General features: G+C 51.6%; 6 protein-coding genes across 6 annotated transcripts; 4 read left to right on the top strand and 2 right to left on the bottom strand.

The window, feature by feature from the left end:
• Positions 1 to 674: 674 nt before the first annotated feature.
• On the top strand, positions 675 to 2,123 carry STEHIDRAFT_76709 (ARF/SAR). Its single transcript, XM_007302369.1, has 6 exons — positions 675 to 763; positions 830 to 840; positions 896 to 977; positions 1,050 to 1,142; positions 1,227 to 1,453; positions 1,633 to 2,123. Exons 1-6 carry the CDS (start codon positions 709 to 711, stop codon positions 1,708 to 1,710), a joined length of 546 nt encoding a protein of 181 aa, XP_007302431.1. The 5' UTR covers positions 675 to 708; the 3' UTR covers positions 1,711 to 2,123.
• A 56-nt stretch (positions 2,124 to 2,179) lies between these two features.
• On the bottom strand, positions 2,180 to 5,532 carry STEHIDRAFT_76705 (exocyst complex component sec15 subunit; the record flags this gene model as incomplete). Its single annotated transcript, XM_007302368.1, has 12 exons — positions 2,180 to 2,617; positions 2,735 to 2,875; positions 2,972 to 3,260; positions 3,348 to 3,502; positions 3,576 to 3,659; positions 3,725 to 3,782; positions 3,849 to 3,958; positions 4,016 to 4,117; positions 4,170 to 4,436; positions 4,501 to 4,622; positions 4,685 to 4,979; positions 5,041 to 5,532. 12 exons carry the CDS (start codon positions 5,530 to 5,532, stop codon positions 2,396 to 2,398), a joined length of 2,337 nt encoding a protein of 778 aa, XP_007302430.1. The 3' UTR covers positions 2,180 to 2,395.
• Positions 5,533 to 5,892: 360 nt separating this feature from the next.
• On the bottom strand, positions 5,893 to 7,623 carry STEHIDRAFT_155384 (uncharacterized protein; the record flags this gene model as incomplete). Its single annotated transcript, XM_007302667.1, has 2 exons — positions 5,893 to 7,350; positions 7,420 to 7,623. 2 exons carry the CDS (start codon positions 7,621 to 7,623, stop codon positions 5,893 to 5,895), a joined length of 1,662 nt encoding a protein of 553 aa, XP_007302729.1.
• Positions 7,624 to 9,092: 1,469 nt separating this feature from the next.
• On the top strand, positions 9,093 to 10,619 carry STEHIDRAFT_55581 (uncharacterized protein; the record flags this gene model as incomplete). The annotated part of the gene is made up of 8 exons (XM_007302343.1): positions 9,093 to 9,170; positions 9,237 to 9,324; positions 9,384 to 9,498; positions 9,614 to 9,732; positions 9,794 to 9,944; positions 10,017 to 10,100; positions 10,158 to 10,309; positions 10,390 to 10,619. Coding segments are annotated over 8 exons (1,017 nt in total), but the record flags the coding sequence as incomplete, so codon positions are not given.
• A 542-nt stretch (positions 10,620 to 11,161) lies between these two features.
• On the top strand, positions 11,162 to 13,827 carry STEHIDRAFT_76699 (delta-1-pyrroline-5-carboxylate dehydrogenase). The gene is made up of 12 exons (XM_007302367.1): positions 11,162 to 11,298; positions 11,377 to 11,484; positions 11,571 to 11,849; positions 11,947 to 12,032; positions 12,090 to 12,175; positions 12,259 to 12,540; positions 12,605 to 12,691; positions 12,756 to 12,897; positions 12,967 to 13,049; positions 13,108 to 13,208; positions 13,279 to 13,361; positions 13,433 to 13,827. The coding sequence occupies exons 1-12, from the start codon at positions 11,245 to 11,247 to the stop codon at positions 13,680 to 13,682; spliced, it is 1,641 nt and encodes a 546-aa protein (XP_007302429.1). The 5' UTR covers positions 11,162 to 11,244; the 3' UTR covers positions 13,683 to 13,827.
• A 602-nt stretch (positions 13,828 to 14,429) lies between these two features.
• On the top strand, positions 14,430 to 16,705 carry STEHIDRAFT_138499 (uncharacterized protein; the record flags this gene model as incomplete). Its single annotated transcript, XM_007302666.1, has 4 exons — positions 14,430 to 14,596; positions 14,680 to 14,800; positions 14,906 to 15,354; positions 15,475 to 16,705. 4 exons carry the CDS (start codon positions 14,430 to 14,432, stop codon positions 16,565 to 16,567), a joined length of 1,830 nt encoding a protein of 609 aa, XP_007302728.1. The 3' UTR covers positions 16,568 to 16,705.
• Positions 16,706 to 17,186: the final 481 nt, after the last annotated feature.

Here is a 17,186-nt window from a genome sequence, read left to right as displayed (position 1 = left end):
TCAACCAGCACATAGATCACCGTTACTTGGGATGGGGGAGGTCGGTGTCTTAAATAATATTGACACCCATGCCTCGGATGTCTCAAAACACGATCGCGGAGGTTTATATGCACAGTCATGGATTTTTTGTATAGTTCATTCCCCTCGTAGTCTCCTTCTCAACGTCCACATCGTGGACCGCACATAAACCCGGTCGGAAACAGATACGTGTCCTCTATTCGTTCACTTCTAAGCCTGTGAGGCTGCAGCAAGAAGCTCCTACAAATTACCACAAATGCTCTTCTCCTCTTCTGAGGCAACCATCTCATATTCGGTCTTTGATGAAGCTGCAGGTACGTGTCTATATTACATGCAACCTGGTGTGCCACGACGGCATCCTGTACCAGCGCTGCGCCACGTCGCTGTTGACTGAACGCGGTGACTATCGTGGACCGAGGATCCGATCACAAGGAGGAGGCCTTTGAAGAATGGATGGATATAGACCGAGCCCAGTCATTTTCTTGTGAGGGAACGGTGCCACGTATGGAGAAGAGGGTGAGGGGAAGTGGCGTTGGGGGGGTGCGGAGTTTAAAAGGGAGGCCAGATCCGGCGAGGGCGACGGTGAGAGCTCAGAGCGTGTCGTGTCGCCAACCGCCTTGCTCTCCTTCATTAACCCCGCCCACCGTCGTCCTCGTCCCCCATCCACCCACCCCCCAACAGTATTCAGCCATGGGTCTTTCTGTCTCCCGTTTGCTCTCTGGCCTCTTCGGCAAGAAGGAAATGCGTGAGTAATTCATCTTTTTGTCTCTCGTGCGAGCACACTCTGACCTTGGGCGCCTCCGTGACTTAGGTATCCTGATGGTAATTATTTGGCCTCAGTTCGCTGTTCTGGCGTGTCTTATGTTTGTCTGCGCAGGTTGGTCTCGATGCTGCGGGTAAGACCACCATTCTGTACAAGTTGAAGCTCGGCGAGATCGTCACCACCATCCCAACAATCGGTTCGTCTTCGCCGCTCGTGTTTTTCTTGGCTTTACGTGCCTAACTCCACCCTGCCTCGCACTGCCACGCAGGCTTCAACGTTGAGACCGTCGAGTACAAGAACATCTCGTTCACCGTGTGGGATGTCGGAGGACAGGACAAGATCCGTCCCCTCTGGAGGCACTGTACGTCGCCGTCTTTTCCCCATCATTTCCCCGTACCCGCCTTCCAATCGGGACATGATCTCTGACGGATCGCGCCACCGACAGACTTCCAAAATACCCAGGGAATCATCTTCGTCGTCGACTCTAATGACCGGGAACGTGTCTCTGAGGCACGAGAGGAGCTCCAGCGGATGTTGAACGAGGACGAGCTCCGGGACGCTCTCCTCCTTGTCTTCGCTAACAAGCAAGATCTGCCCAACGCCATGAACGCCTCTGAGATCACCGACAAGCTCGGCCTCCAGGGTCTCAGGCAGAGGACGTGGTATATCCAGGTGAGTTCGAGTCACCTTGGCGGCATGTGGAGCCACCCACCTCACCCGACTATCCGCGTACTCGTTGACGCCCTAACCCGCCATATCGCCTTTCGGTTTCCTTTTTCGCTCGGCCGCGCCGACCATCCTTTTTATAAACTCATTACTCATGCTCTGTTTTTCCCCTTTACCTCGTGTAGGCGGCGTGTGCGACGAGCGGTGACGGTCTTTATGAGGGTCTTGAGTGGTTGAGCGCAAACATCAAGAGACGGGTGTAAAGTTTGCCAAGAATTGGTCGATCCGTGTTGTGTTCTCTTTCGGCGTTTCTCTCTTCACCAATCCGTTCTGTTCTATCCTGTTCGTTCGAATTGAGCCTGCCGTGACGACGGGCATTCGTTTGCTAGCTTAGCGCAGAGACCGAACTGGCGTGCACGATGCCTGCCACGCGAGCCACAACAACCAAAAACGATACACCTTTTTTTTTTTTTTGCTTTCTGCTTGTTTGTCAGATTCTCCTCTAATATGTTCCGTCTTATCCCTTCATGGTCCCTTTCTGTCTATCTTCTCGTATTGCGGAGTTTGTTTTTGACGTTCCATCTTGTAAATCTTGCGGCGCGCCACTATATCTTTGGTGGAGCGTGAACCATTGAATGACACCTTGTCTCGTAGAGATTGGAAGGATTTTACGTTTTGTCGTTGGATCGCTCCGCAGAGGAGATACGTCGGTGCCCGCGACGTTATAAAGAATTGTACTACAGGCAAGGTATCGTGATACAAATACAGAGGTAAGCGTAAGTAACAGTACATAGGCATACCCGATAGGGTATGAACCAAAACCTTCAAGTACCGCATCAAAGGCCTCCAAGATCCTCAACCTCTACTGAACATCCGTCCAAGTCCAAGGAAACGGTCGACATCATCTGCCAGTCAAAGCTCAATGTTCAACCCTGCGCCCTAAACCCATCACCGGGACTCCCCAGGGAACAACCTCCCCACCGCCTCCGCCTCCTTCCTCCTCCTCTCCCCAAGCTCCCTCGACAGATTATCCTTCTTCGTCCCGCCGTACTTCGCCAGTTTCTCGAGAAGAGCTTGTAGCCGTTTTGGACGGACGGTGTTGTACGAGGCTTGGCGGTTCGCGGGGATGAGGTATTCTTGGACGGCGTTGGAGAGTACGATGGATGTCGTCTAGGTTGTCAACGTGTGGAAGATCAGCGGATTAGGTGGGTGAATGTGGAACGGGATGAAGAAGGTTAAGAGGAGGGGGAAGAATGGGGCAGGAGAGGAAATAGGACGACGACGTACGGATCGTAGCTCGGTGAAATGGCTGTTGAGGTGTTGGCGGCCGTTCGAGCGGAGCTGATCCTCGAGGAAATCGACGTCGACCAATATATTCGAGATGGCGTTCTCATTCATCATCGGTATATTCCTATCCGTCAAGAAATCCTATAACCAACAAAGACACAAATTGCGTCAGCACTTCTCCATCCGAAAATCCGCAAGGGAGACGCGGGTGGGATAGAAGAAGGGGTAGAGACCCACCATCAAACACTGCGCGATATACCCCACCGCGCCCTTATACGCCTCGTCCTTATACCTCTCCTTCACCACCAGCGAATCCACTACCGTCGTCAACCAGTTCACCAGCTCGTAGAGATACATGCTCGGCGCGTCTTCGCGGTTATTAGGCGTCCAGTCGTACTCTGACAGTTCGAAGAAATCGTCGAGCTTGGAGGTGATGAGGGAGGTGATGCGCGTTAGAGATTTGGTGAGGGCGGTGTTGAAGGAAGGACCGGCGGTGAGGCGGATGGTGCCACCGCGTTGGACGGAGCTGTGAAGGTGAGGAAGGGAATGACCGTTGTATATATGAGTACGTTTCGGTACATGAGCTAAGAAGCGGAGTAGGGAGAAGACAAACCGGAGGCTGGTCAGGGATCGCTCGAGCTCTACGCAGGCGATCTCGAAGTGTTCGAGATTGGTGATGATCTGAGCTACTTGAGTCAGCGTAGACGTGCTCATCATCCGCTCCTCGAGGCTTTGCGCGACGTGTTCTGATAGGATTGTATCGAGTGACTGATCGTGGGTGAAAATGCGACTCAGTGGACGATACGAAGATTTAGTGCTGACCCGGGTTCATAAGGCTCACCTTGGATAAGAGTTCGTCTACGTTCCTGTGGTGTTGCGAAACGCCTTCGATGAACTGATAAAATCGTTGGACGAAGCTTCGAATCTAGGGCCGATTCTGAGGTCAGAGGCCTGAAAGTATCCAGCGGAAGTTTTCTGATGAAACCTCACATCTTGGCAGCATAGATAGAAACTTTGCGACCAAGGGAATACTAGGGGAGTCGGTGCGCTACAATACAACATATCTCAATAAGACATGGCCAGGAGAGATATTGCATGCAAAAGAAGCACTTACTTCGCCATCTCCTCATACTCTGGCCTGGTAAGCCAGAGCACTTTGAGGACTGCGTCCCGCTCAGTGACCGCGTCTACTTGCATAGAGATATAGTCGTCTTGCATCATGATCTGAGAGTATGAAGTCAGTGGATACGTTCGGTTGCTGGACTAGTGAAAAGAACGCACATCTTTGAAACGCTTGCTAAATTGTTTCTCTAGGAGCATCGCGTACTTCTCGAACAGTTTCAGCACGAACGAATGCAAGGACTGCGTCGAGTACGAGTAGGTCTATAGCAAGCATCTTTAAGTCGCGCTATAATCCAGCATGCAAGTGACGTACCTCTAATGTGATGATGAATGCCATCAAATCCTCTTTTACCCTCAAGAAGGCTTCTGGATCCGTCTGGTCTCTCAGCGCTCCCTCCACCGCACCCGTTAATCTTCCGACCAGAGCTTCCCATAATTCCTCAACCTCCCGCGCGGAGCGGAAAGTTCCTGTGGTGGACATGACATGGGCTTCGATGATGAAGAAACCAGTAACTTCTTCCGTAAGGGAGACGAGGGAGGAGAGTTGCAGTGGGTAGGGAAGGATAAGTTCTGATTGACCCTGGTAGTGAAGACATAATGAGACCACCCTTTCCGTAGACAAGGCTGCAGTCAAGAGTACGTACTTTTCGGTCTGCCTGGTACGACTTGTGTAGTTCGTCGATGGAATCGAGGGTGGTGTAGATATGTATGCTTTGATACAACGGCTTGAAGTCGACCTTCAGTTGGTCATTGTCAAGAACATTATCTAGTTGATACCGTCAGCACCACTCAGTAGTGGTTGACATAGGTCTATGGGAGCGAACTTACATTCCGTCTTCTCATAAGTAACCGTCTCGACTGCGCTCCCCACCCGGCACAGTCGCAGCATGGGATCCTTCTCCCGTCGTGCTCGCCACCGTTTCGTGCGGAATTCCATAGCATCAAGAGCTAACCTCCCAACCTGCGCGCTAATATTACGGATTTCGAGAAGCCATTGCTTCATGGACGCTGTGACTGCATCTTTGATTTGGATGCGCAGAGATGGTAGTGAGGAGAGAATATGCTGGAATAGAGGCGTCTGGGACAGCGAGGTAGCAGGCATACTCTGTATATCCTCCAAAGACTATATTCCAACGTATATGGCATCAGAACGCGTCCATTCTCGAGAAAGTGAAAGCAAGTACCCTCAGAGCGCTCCAGTACTTCCCCTGAGCGACCATTTCGCCCACCCTATGTACCACGTCCAACACCCTCAAACATGCCTGCATATTATCAATCGCCTCATCCAGATTCGCAGCCGTCTTCTTACTGCCCAACAACGCTCTCTTCTTCTCGGCCAAACCCCTTCCAACCTGACTGACGCTCGTATCCAAAGTCGTGATCTTGTCCCTCAAGTTATCTGTATACGACTTGACCGTAAACAGCGTCGACACGGAAGATATAAAATCTTGGTAATTGTCGCCGCATATTCCTTCGATTTCGGCATCCTTCGAGTCGATGAGCGATTGCAGGGTGCGGAGGTAGGCGTCTTGCTGTCGATTGGTGTGTATTTGTTTGATTATGGGTCCGAGTTGTTCAAGATTTTCTGTGGAGGAGGAAGGGTCTAGAAGGTGTATCTGTTGGAGAGATTGGTCGATGTTTTCTTGTGTGAATTGCGGCCGTCTGCGTGGAGGCATGGTTGGGGGAGATGGTTGCTTGAAACAAGATGCTGTGTGGCGCCGTCGGGTGGCGATTGGAACTAGGCTCGCCGCGAAGCTCTTCATCCAATCCCCTGCAATGCTCGCGTCCGCAAAGCATGGACAGAGTCAGCTCTTCATATGGCAAAGGTATACGTAGGAAACAGACATCGAGGACAAGCTTCGGTCGAGATCAAGATGTGGTATATGTCCTTGGTACTGTACGACGTAGGCGGCAAAGCTCTGAGAAACAGCAAGAAACGTATCTCTCGTTCAGATGAAAACAGGTAGACTAGCAACGACGTCGACTTCATATATATGTAACACGACACCCAGCATATCAATGGAACTGTCCGTCTACTATCTCCTGTTCGCAGCCCTCAACTCGGAGCGCTGCACCCTCTCGCCCTCTTCCTTCACTTCTGCCATCAACTTCAACATCTCTTCGATAGTAGGCCAAAACTCCAGAGCGGATAGCTTCTCGGCAGAGCGAGTCCCGAACCCGTCCGGCTCATCCAAATCCTCTGAAGCGCCTTTCCCATCCATCATATTTGTCCTGAGGTTGCACCACCCATCTGGAAGCAGGCGGAACAAGAACCGACAAAGTGCAGGACGCTCTTTTGGATCGTACTTCGAGTACCCGAGGTTAAGAACGGAAAGACGTGCAAAGCGTCTGTCGGAAAAATCAAACGCCGAACGTAGGGGGAGAGGAGTTGCTGCCGTCTGAATGTATAGACCTAATTCGCGGAGGTTTAAGCAGTGGTCTGCGAAGGATATCAGGGCACGTCGGCTGAGTATCGGTTCTGAGGGGAATGAGGGATAGGGGTTGAGGATGAGTTTTTTCAACGTGGGCCACTGCGATGCAAGGGACTCTATGTCCTCGTCAGAGGCCTTGATAGGGTGAGCGTGGCGGAGCACAAAGGATGTGAGGCTCTTGAAGAGGGTGATGGAACTGATGTCGGCGAAGTCGATTGGGAGCATTTGGAAATCCTCTCCTGTGTAGCTGCCCACTGGGTTCATGATGATTTCTAGCTGCTCGAGGGAAGAAAATTTATCCGCGAGGAGACGTAGAAGGTCACGGAGCGCACGGGGGGTAGTATCGTTAATGATGGTGGAGTCGAGATCAGTAGCACGGAGCCACAACGATCGGAGCGAGGGCGCTGGGAAGTGTGCATCCGCCAAGAAGGTCTGTGCGCACGCAAGCGAGGACCCGAAAGACAACTCCTGTAAAGAGGGGAAGGCACCGTGAAACAGGACAGGCATGGCTTTCATGTTCTCGAACGGCCAGTGCGCACCGCGGGAGGCCAGAATCTTCGTGGGATCAACAGTAATTGTCCGCAGCGATCCCATAGTTGACAGACACTTCACAGCGTTTCCATAGAATGAGTAAAGGGGAATAACAAGTGTCTCGAGTTTTGTAAAACTGGCGACAAATCCGCAGGCTTCTTCCATATCCATCGAGTCTCCTTCCGTTTCGAGCTCGGCTTCGAGTGTGAGAGAGGTAAGGTTGGCTAGTCGTTTGGCTATATGCCGGACTTCTGAGTTTTCGTACAGAAAACTCTCCAGGTAGCAAAAGAGATGAAGCTCGAAAACGGATCCATGCATCAGAAAATCAGGGAATGACCGTACGCGGAAATCCCCACGAAGACATTTCAGATTGGGAAATACTTGCCCTGTCGGGCAAGTTCTCTGGATTTGTTGCCATGCATTTTCTGACCAGTCGATGCATATATTGTGGGTATTACCGATAGTGCGGACGCGATGTGCGTTGGCGAGTAGGACATTCCAGTCCGTGGCCACGAACGGTCGTTCAAATAGCTGAGAAATTTCAGTGTATCAGCACTGAGCGAAATTCGCAGGAGGAAGTCCGTGGAGATGTAGACTCACGACCTCGTTCCATGGGGGACTAAGCTTAGCTGTGGGGATGCTATGAGTCAAAGGGACTGTCCAGTCATCCAGCTCTTTCCACACTCGGTCGAGAGCTGCCTCTGTCCATGACTTGCAGACGCGGGCATTCCGAGCATTCGAAGCTCGGTCTAAGAGAGAAAAGATACGGAAAAGCATTTCTGTGGGTAGAAATGGAGCCGCCATAGAGATTAATTCGCTGAGGAAAGGCAAGTATTCTGGGCCGAGGAACTGATAGTGCGTCTTGATCTTGACAGTCGACCAGAACGAGTCTGAACAAGCGCACGTCGGGCAACGAGTGTGGCCCACGATTCGAACAACTCCGTCGCGGCAAATGCCGTCCACCATATTCTCGGTGCCAAATTTCTTTTCCTCCCTTTTCGCGTCGACGCCCACCCTAAAGTCTGCGGGCCACAGAGCGCGTCCCCTATCCTGCTTTCATGTCCTCATCCACTCTGCAGTCTCAGGCGACACCACAGTCTTCGGCTCTCTCATCTGATGTTCAACGTGCTCTGCAGCATGCGGTAGGACAAGCTAATAATGCTTTCCTGAACCCTCAGGTTGGGGGCGAGAAGAAGAAGAAACACAAGAAGAAGCGGGCGAGAGAAGAGGTCGAGGAAGAGGTCGAGGAGACTGTGGATGGCGTTGGAGAGGGTGAATATGTGAGCGAGAGGAAGAAGAAGAAAAAGAAGAAGAAGAACCACGATGAGTCGACCGCCACGGCTTCCACTACGACATCGAACGACCCTTCTGCCACGGACGTTGGTCTCCAGCACCCGGAGGCCTCGAACGAGGCCGAGCTACCGAAAAAGAAAAAGAAGAAAAGCAAGTCAAAAGTGCATAAAAACACTGACGCTTCCTCGAGTACCGCAGATATCAGTACTGGCACTGGCACTGTCGAAACTGCTCCCTCCGATTTTCCCACTATGGATCCTCAGACTTTCTTGAACGCCGTCGTCTCTGCTGCTTCCGCTACCGCTCAGGTCAATACCTCTGAATCCCAGCAGGCTGAGGATACCATTTATACACCTCATCAGCCGGGTTACATGCCTTTCCCCGCACCTGGCGCTCCTGTTCCTCCGTATGCATATCCCGCACTAGGAGCACCAGGTCTCAACGGCGTCTCAGATGATCCATTCGCGGCACTCGATCTCCCCCCGGGATTTCTTGTTAACGCCAGCTCGGAGGATCTCATGAATGCCGTTCAAAGCGCCGATTTTAGTAAAATCGCGAACGTTCTCCGTACTCTCGGTGATGCTGCAACGGCCGCGAACCTCGATTTCTCTAGCATCCCTCCTCACCCTCATCCACACGCTGCACCTGCTCCACCGCCTATTCCACCGCTCGCTCAAAAGTCCGCGCCTTCGAATGCTATCAGGGGCGTACCATCACAAGCATCAAGTTCGGGGCAAGCCGGCCCAACGACTCGGGATTCACGCTCGGGCTCAAGGGCTCAGAGCAAGAGGATCACGAACTTTGAGTTACCGGCTCCGGATATATCGGAAAACCAACAGATCTTGGCAAGCAAGTGGTTGAGCTCGCAAAAGTTGACAGAGATGGCCAAGAACGAAGGTATGTAATATTCGTCTCGCCAAAAAAGACTGACCGCTGCTTGTGGGGGATTACTTGCACAAATATTCACGATAGTTATTGCAGGTTTGGTGTACAAAAAGGGCAAATTCTCTGCGATCGAGGAACAGCAGTTAGAAGAGGCGATAGAGAGATATAGGGCTGTGAGTTCCGCCAGGTACTGTAGTAGAGCGTCGCTGACCAGTGAATAACAATCCGTACTTTCGCAGGAGAAAGGAATGTCTGAAGAAGACTTGATGAGAATCATCTGGCCGGACGATAAAAAGTCAAAAGATCAGGCGTTCTGGTCTGAAATTAGTACGTCTCACATCCCCTTCACATTATAATTTCAAGGGATATTTACTCGATTTATATAGCGCTGGCGGTCCCTATGCGTCCTATCATCGGTGTATATCACCACGTCCGTCGGACGCGTCATCCTCTCAAACTTCAAGGCAAGTGGGTGAAGAGCGAGGACGAGCTGCTTGAGTCGTAAGTCCCCTCTTACCTACCAGAACCGTCACGCCACGCCTCTCAATTATGCACTAAGCGATACTCAAATTATACTACTGTCTGTTGTCTTATAATCGGGTTTTCCATTATGCAGAGCGGTCCTCGAGCTCGGCCCTAAATGGGAGAAGGTCAGCGCAAGGGTGGGCCGAATGGCTCAGGACTGTCGTGATCGATATCGAAATCATATACAGAACCGTTCCGAACGGAATGCCGGTCAGTAATTTCCCCCTCATGTATGATTGCCCTCGCTGACGACTTGTTATTTTTGTAGGAGCATGGAGCAAGGCGGAAGAAGCCCAGCTCACTGAAATTGTGAAGGATATGACCGTGAATCAGGGAAAGGATACCGAAAACGACGTGTTTTGGGGTGTTGTGAGCGAGAAGATGGGGAACAAGAGAGGAAGACAACAATGTCGGATTAAATGGTATGACTGTCCACACCAAACATTCGCTTCAATGTACGGTTAATTTACTGATTATATTTTTTGTCGATGTAGGTTGGATTCGTTGAATCGATCGTTCAAGACGCAGGGCCATAAACCACGGTGGGGCCTACAAGATTCCTTCATCTTGGTGCATAAGTACGCCGTTCCTTTAGCTTTGATTGCTTGGTCTTTTTTATAAATTGCCTACCATAGAGTGAACTCCCTGAACGTCCGGGATGATACGGAGATCGACTGGAAGACCCTCCCGGACTCGAACTGGAACTTCTTCAGCCCTCATAACCTCCAACGACGCTGGCACACCATGAGACATAGCATCAAGGGACATGAGAACATGACGCATGCTGGTTCGTTGTGCCTTCGTTCAACTGTCTCTCCCAATCTTAGTCGCTGATCAGTCTCTTTGGCGTCACCTGTGGTGTTATAGAAATCATGGACATACTACTCGTCAAGAATACCCACCTGCCGCCTGAGTCGAGTTGTCGCCCGAGACAAATCAAGCAGTTCACGAGTGCCGAGGCCGTGGCTGATTCAGACGATGAGGGGGATGGTGTAGATGCAGGCTCGGCGGCGGCTGTAACGGCGAATAATTCGGAGGGTGCTCGTCAGGATAGTCCGTCTTCGTCGTCGAGTTCGGATGATGATTCTGAAGAGTGAGGAAGGAATTCAGTCTCGACATGGACGTGCGAGACACGTCTGTTGCTTTCTTGTTAGAGTATGTTGCGCTCTGATAATGCTTCGATCCCTGTGGCGTGTGTTTCTGCAGGTTCGAGACAACGTGGACGGGATGGTCATGAATTGTCGACTACTCTTAGAACCCAATGTTGTCCTAAATACTTGAGCCGTTGGTATCATCGCTGTCGTTTCCTCTTCAGCATGTTTGATCGTGCCACAAATGACCGCTCTGTCCGCGTCGCCGCAGTGCCACCCCGCTTTGTGACAGGGGCAAAGAAAAAAACATATCCAATGGAGATAAGTGGCCCAAAAATCCCGAATCCACAACTTATTGGCGGGTAGGCGTCTTCCGATCTCGCCATGGCGGACTTCCGCCATATGCACATCCGCGAGCAGTGGCACCTTCGTTCATCGATCCGTCCTTGTGCTCCTGTACGAGTCACAGATATAGCCAAGATATAGCACACAAAAACAAACAGGTCCGGACCATACCTGAAACCATTCTTCTTTCGTCTTACCCACCAGCTGACCATCCTTCACCGCTGCTCCCACTCCCACCTACATCGACTGAAATCGTTCCTCAGACGGTAAAATAACCTCGTACACAATGTCCGCACAGCTTGCTGCGTTCAAGGTTCCTGCGACTGAGAATGAGCCGATGGTAAGCTTGTCAAGATGTTGTGCCGAGTTCGGACTAGATGTACTAATGAGTCTGGTGGCGGGGGGTGGTTGCATCTAGTACTCGTATGCGCTGGGGTCACCAGAGCGGAAGGGTCTTGAGGCTGCTTTGACGGAGATGCAGCAACAGCTGCCCTTCGAGGTTCCTTGTGTCATTAACGGCAAACCCGTGCGTCTACACTTTGCTTTTCCGCACCTTCTCACTCACCCATCCTTTCTCACAATTCTCTATCCTTTCTCGCGCATCATATCCAGGTCAAAACAGGCAAGCTCGGGAAACAGCCTATCCCCTCCGACCACGCCAAACACCTCTGCACTTACCACGAAGCTGACGAGGCGACCATCGCGAGCGCTATCGAAGGTGCGCTTGCTGCAAAGGAGGAATGGGAGAGCATGCCCTGGAATGACAGGGCTGCGATCTTCCTGAAGGCCGCGGACTTGATCAGCAAGAAGTATAGGTATAAGCTGATGGCGGCGACGATATTGGGTCAGGGAAAGAATGCGTGGCAGGCGGAGATCGATGCGGCTGCTGAGGTGTGTTTTGCGTTTCTCTGCTTTGAAAAAAAGCTGGAGTGTGAAAGGGAAGGTAAGAGAGGGACGAAGGGCTGAAGCGATTTCTGTCTTTCTACAGATGTGTGATTTCTTCAGGTTTGGAGTGAAGTACGTGGAGGAGCTCTACTCGCAACAACCATCCAAGAACGCCGCAGGATGCTGGAAGTGAATTATTTTTACTTGGGCTGTGCGTCGGCATTACTGACTGTCTCTTACCATTAGCCGCGTTGAGTACCGACCACTCGAAGGTTTCGTCCTTGCAGTCACGCCTTTCAACTTTACTGCCATTGGCGGTAACCTTTGCGGAGGTACTTGGGCCACACTTTTCTCTTTCACGTCGACTTTGCTGATCAAAACTCCTGCTCCCACATTTTTTCCTCCTAAAAAACAGCCCCGGCTCTCGTCGGAAACGTCGTCGTATGGAAGCCTTCGCCCGCCGCGACCTACGCGAACTACATCACCCATCAAATCCTCCTGGAAGCAGGCATCCCACCCGGTGTCATCCAGTTCACTCCCGGCCCTCCCCCTGAGGTCGTCGCTCAATGCATTAACAACCCGAACTTCGCGGCATTGCACTTCACCGGGAGCACATTCGTGTTCAGGAAGCTGTGGAAGGACATTGCGAGCAACCTGGACAAGTACAAGGGATACCCGAGGATCGTCGGCGAGACTGGTGAGTCCCCTGCTCGAATCAGAATATGCGATAATGTGAAGCTGAGATGTTTGGTTGCGGTCAGGGGGAAAGAACTTCCATCTTATTCACTCATCGGCGGAGGTCAAGAACGCTGTCCTTCAGACCGTCCGTGGTGCTTTCGAGTATCAAGGTTTGTCGTTCACAAAACACCCGCTCGCTCCCTCGTTCTATCTCTGATCACTTTCTATCAATAGGCCAGAAATGCTCCGCTCTTTCGCGAGTCTACGTCGCGTCGTCGGTCTGGACCAGTGGCTTCAAGGATCAGCTCCTCGAACAGGTTGCGAAGATCAAGGTCGGTGCACCGACTGACTTCTCTAACTTCATGGGGCCCGTCATGTACGTATCATCGTAACCGTCTCCGACAGGGTCGCAATTGATCATGATTTGTCGTTGTCGTTACAATAGTGGCAGACCTGCATTCGACAAGATCACCTCGTACATCAAGAAGGCGAAGGATGCTGGTGGAGAGATCCTCATCGGTGGCTCGAGTACGTTATTTTCTCTATCCCCTCGAGCCACCTTACTCATGCGCTGTCCATCTCATAGCCGACGACTCGACGGGATACTTCGTCCAGCCTACTGTCATTCTGACCAAGGATCCTAAGTCGGTGACCATGCAGGAGGAGATCTTCGGCCCTGTGTTGACCGTGAGTTTCCGCCTTCTCAATCGTTATCTACCGATGAGTTGTCACTGACGATGTGGTTACAAATGTGTAGATCTACGTCTACGAGGATGCGGACTATGAGAAGACCATCGAGCTGATCAACACCACCTCCGAATACGCTCTCACTGGTTCAATGTACGTCCTACTTCAGAATTCACCTTCACACAAATTGACCACTTTTACTCAACTTTTCTTTTTTGTAATAGCTTCTCAACCGAGCGCAAAGCCCTCCTCTTCGCCACCAACAAGCTCCGCAACGCAGCTGGCAACGTCTACTACAACGAAAAGTGTACGGGTGCCGTCGTCGGCCAGCAGCCGTTCGGTGGTGCGCGTGCGAGCGGGACGAACGATAAGGCGGGGAGTATCTCTATTTTCTACAGGTTCGTCAGCGCGAGGAGTATCAAGGAGAACTTCTTGCCGTTGGAGGACTTTGGGTATCCTTCGAACTTGGTCTAAGTTTATATTTTGAAATGGGTCGGCTTGAGGGATTGGACCCTCGGTCTTGGACACACTGTTTTTGCTCTGTTTATGTTATGTAGCGAGGAGAGAAGCAACAAATGAATGTAGAATGTATTGTTTGTAGCCATCACTTTCACCATGCAGGCTATGATGTGTGCAAACGCTTCAGTTGTGTTCCTTTCAGCAGGGAGACGGGCCACAGAAGTGCCACATATCCAAAAGAAGGAACATGTAGCGTTATCGCGACGTTCTCCCTCTTCTCACCATCGTCACTCTTGAAAACTCCCATGAGACCAGCTTAAGAGGCGTGCAAGACCACATTTCGAAGCCAAAGGCCCCTATTGCTCATGCCCCATTCATCCTACCAGGGAATGAATGTGGTCTGTGCAATAGGGGTATTTCACTGCCGCGATGTGGCTTTGTATGGCTTCAAGCTTGCGTTGATGCTCCTCCTTCCCGGGCACTGACTTCCCGTTTGCATCGATGCTCTTCTCTGGGAACTAACAATGAACTTAGATCTCATCTAAGATTTGATGGGCCACACAAAGGGCGTTTTGTGGGTGCCGTCATCCAGTGGCCCAAGCGTTCTCGTCGCCGGCGATCCTTTGTTCTTTAACAAGCTAGCTGCTTCTTTCTCTCGAGCTGCTTCTTTCTCTCAATATATAAACCTGGCTTTCACAACGACCAACCTCCCCAACCCTCCTCAGATCTTTCACCACCAAATCATCTATCTGAGTACCTGTCATGGCAAAGTTATACTTTGGTCCAGAACGTCCTCCTAACCTGCCTGAGCCTGAAGATGTACCACGACCCTCCCTTCCTCTGGTGTACGCACCACCTGCGCTGGCACGCGCCACTTGGTTCCAAGATTGGTTGGAACTGGACCGTTGTTCACCACGTGAATATGATCAGTGAGTTAAATATCGATTCACCCTTTCTTTCGTTCAGATTGTTTGGTTTTGGTGGTGTCGTTGCTCACACTGTATATCTTCAGGGATTTGTCTCAGGAGGAACTCTTGAAACAGGCCACGGATGATTTCCGTTCAGACAGGAAGAACGCGTGGTGGGATTATCACCCGAAAGGGCAGATGCGTCTGGAGACAATGTGGAATCAGGTGTGTACTCCTTTCTCCTGATTCTCCTTTATTCGCGCTGCACGTACTTACTCTATCGCTTCAATGTATTCGCATATATCTCTTTCTAACAATGCCTTTTCCCAGTTCGCATATTTCATAGGCGTCATTTTCGAGGCTGCCTGGCGAGACCCTCTCCCCGATGGGAACGACGAAGACGCCACCGGTGGGGGAGGTAGCGGTGATATCTCTGACGATGAACCCGATCATAATGATCCCAACCGCCCTCCGGTCTACTTCGACGCGTCTATGAGTCGCGGGGCTTCTAACGATCGCGGCCGCGGTCGTGGTTACGCTCGAGGGAGAGGAGGAAGGGGGACCGGGGGACCTAGGAGAGGAAGGCCGTTTCTCTTCCACCCTCTTGGCCCGAAGGACAGGGACACGTTCATCGAGGCGACGTTCGGTATGAGCTTGGAAGAAAAGGTGAATATCAGGAAGGCGGAACAGGAGAAAAGAAGGGACAGATTTTTCAGTGACCCGGAGGGGACTGTGAGGATGTTTTTCTCGAGTTGGGCTATAGATCGCGGTATGCTACTGTACGTGTTTTCTTCATTTTTCTTCCCTAACATCTTATTACCTCTAGATCTATTCTGAATCGGGTTTCTCTTGATGCTGACATTGATCTCAAATGACGCTTTCGTAAACCGACTCTACAGGTCTCGACGTATTTTAGAACTCCTCCCTCTCATCGTCCGGTTCTATCTCCGCTACCTCATCCAATGCGACGTCTTCCCCGACGCACATATGCGCACTGGTCTTCTCGACGCGTTGAAGGCCACGGAGCAGGCCATGGTCGAGCTGCCTAAGATTCAGAACTTCTCCCTCTCGCCCGGCCATCGCGCTTGGTACGATCACGCAACTGCGTCGGATGACGACAATGAGGTGCCAGCTGAAGATTTGGAGAGCGGCATAAAAGAAGTGGAGGAGCATGATAGCGCTGTCGCCGGTGATTCTGCTATCGAGCCTTCAACTCTAGGGACCGCGCCTGTCGTTTCCACCGATATCAGCCATACCACGCCCATCTCAGATCCCAATACTACTACCGATATCCCTAGCCCCACCGAACCCGGACTCGTCGTTGACCCTGCGGATCCCGAAGTCCTGGTAGACCTCAACAGCCTCGCCCACGAACTCGACGAGCTAGACCCCGACGCCGTCATCCCAGCCCAAGCTGACGCGGTTAGCGGCTGGGATACTCTGGATGACTATTGGAAGATGCTGCCGGACGGGATCAAGGATACGCATGTCCCAGGTCGTGTGGAGGTGGCGACGAGGGTTGTGCACAGTACAAAGTATTCTGAGGCGGAGACGATGAACGAGGGTGCGGGTGAGGCAGGTGCTGATGTAGGCTCGTCTGTGGGTTTAAGTGACGAGGAGAGGGTCGAGGAAGAGTTGAGGACGAAGTTCGGGAGGGCGATCATGCGTCCTTGGGGAGCATATATCGACGGAAGGACGTACGGACCTGATGTCCCTCGCCCGGTCGTAGACAATCTTGTCGATTCACCGGCCATCAAGTTGGGGACTCACAACCCCTTGCGAGACGACATTGAGGTAGTGCTGAAGGATACAGAGGTCAAGGCGTTGATGTCAGGATGGGGATTGAAGGGCACGTTTGTGCAGTTGGTGAGGCGGTCTTTCGCTGAGGGGGACGAGAAGGAGGTGGCAGGAGGTACTTCATCAAAGGCATTGTGGTTCATGGTGGAGTGCAAGGAAGTTCTACCAACGTACTATGTAGCACTGGAGGATTGATGAGTGGTTTTGCATATCTTGCGTCAAGGTTTACGGGATTTCAGTTTGCTATACTTACAATTCGTCGCCATACACATACTACAGTCGGTGTCACTCAGGTGTCGTTGTCTTCAATCATAAACGTCCGTTGTCAATTGCATCTTTCTCTCCTCTATGCTCATTGATCCTGAAGCTTCTTCATCGAGAGGTTCCAATCTCACCTACCGTGCTCAAGGAGCAAACGCGGTGGCATAAAAATCAACGTAAGCTCAAGAAATCGCAAATCGTGACCGAGAACAAGGAAGAACAGAGACTTTGGCCAAACACCCGGCATTGGAACTGAGGACCAAACCGTCGGTCCTCCAGCTGGACTGCGGCGCGCCACACCTCTAGTTCATCCATCTCGACCAAACATCCCCTTCACCGCACGACGTACCACCAGTCTTGCAGGAAACATCACCAGCATTTTGGGTTTGAGAAGGAACGATAAATACGGGAGAAACGGCCAACCACAAGTACACACAGGCGAACGTAAACTCACCGAACGCAGAATCAAAACCTCCTCGAGCTCCGAAGTCTAGCAGGCCTGTTCAAAGGCGTACTAGAAGTGGAAGTGGCACCAGCGCCAGGCGAGCCGGTG

The sequence above is a fragment of the Stereum hirsutum genome (genome assembly GCF_000264905.1).
Source record: "Stereum hirsutum FP-91666 SS1 unplaced genomic scaffold STEHIscaffold_5, whole genome shotgun sequence".
Classification (NCBI taxonomy): Eukaryota; Fungi; Basidiomycota; class Agaricomycetes; order Russulales; family Stereaceae; genus Stereum; species Stereum hirsutum.
The sequence above is the reverse complement of the archived record's forward strand: the minus strand, read 5'-3'. Positions and strand labels throughout refer to the sequence as shown.

Excerpts from the sequence above, each read along its gene's own strand:
- STEHIDRAFT_76699 (XM_007302367.1), top strand. The coding sequence starts at position 11,245 with ATGTCCGCACAGCTTGCTGCGTTCAAGGTTCCTGCGACTGAGAATGAG. Across the intron at positions 11,850-11,946 it reads AGATCGATGCGGCTGCTGAG|ATGTGTGATTTCTTCAGGTT; the intron begins GTGTGTTTTGCG and ends GTCTTTCTACAG. Across the intron at positions 12,692-12,755 it reads TGGTGCTTTCGAGTATCAAG|GCCAGAAATGCTCCGCTCTT; the intron begins GTTTGTCGTTCA and ends TTCTATCAATAG.
- STEHIDRAFT_76709 (XM_007302369.1), top strand. The coding sequence starts at position 709 with ATGGGTCTTTCTGTCTCCCGTTTGCTCTCTGGCCTCTTCGGCAAGAAG. Across the intron at positions 1,143-1,226 it reads CCGTCCCCTCTGGAGGCACT|ACTTCCAAAATACCCAGGGA; the intron begins GTACGTCGCCGT and ends CGCCACCGACAG. Across the intron at positions 1,454-1,632 it reads AGAGGACGTGGTATATCCAG|GCGGCGTGTGCGACGAGCGG; the intron begins GTGAGTTCGAGT and ends TACCTCGTGTAG.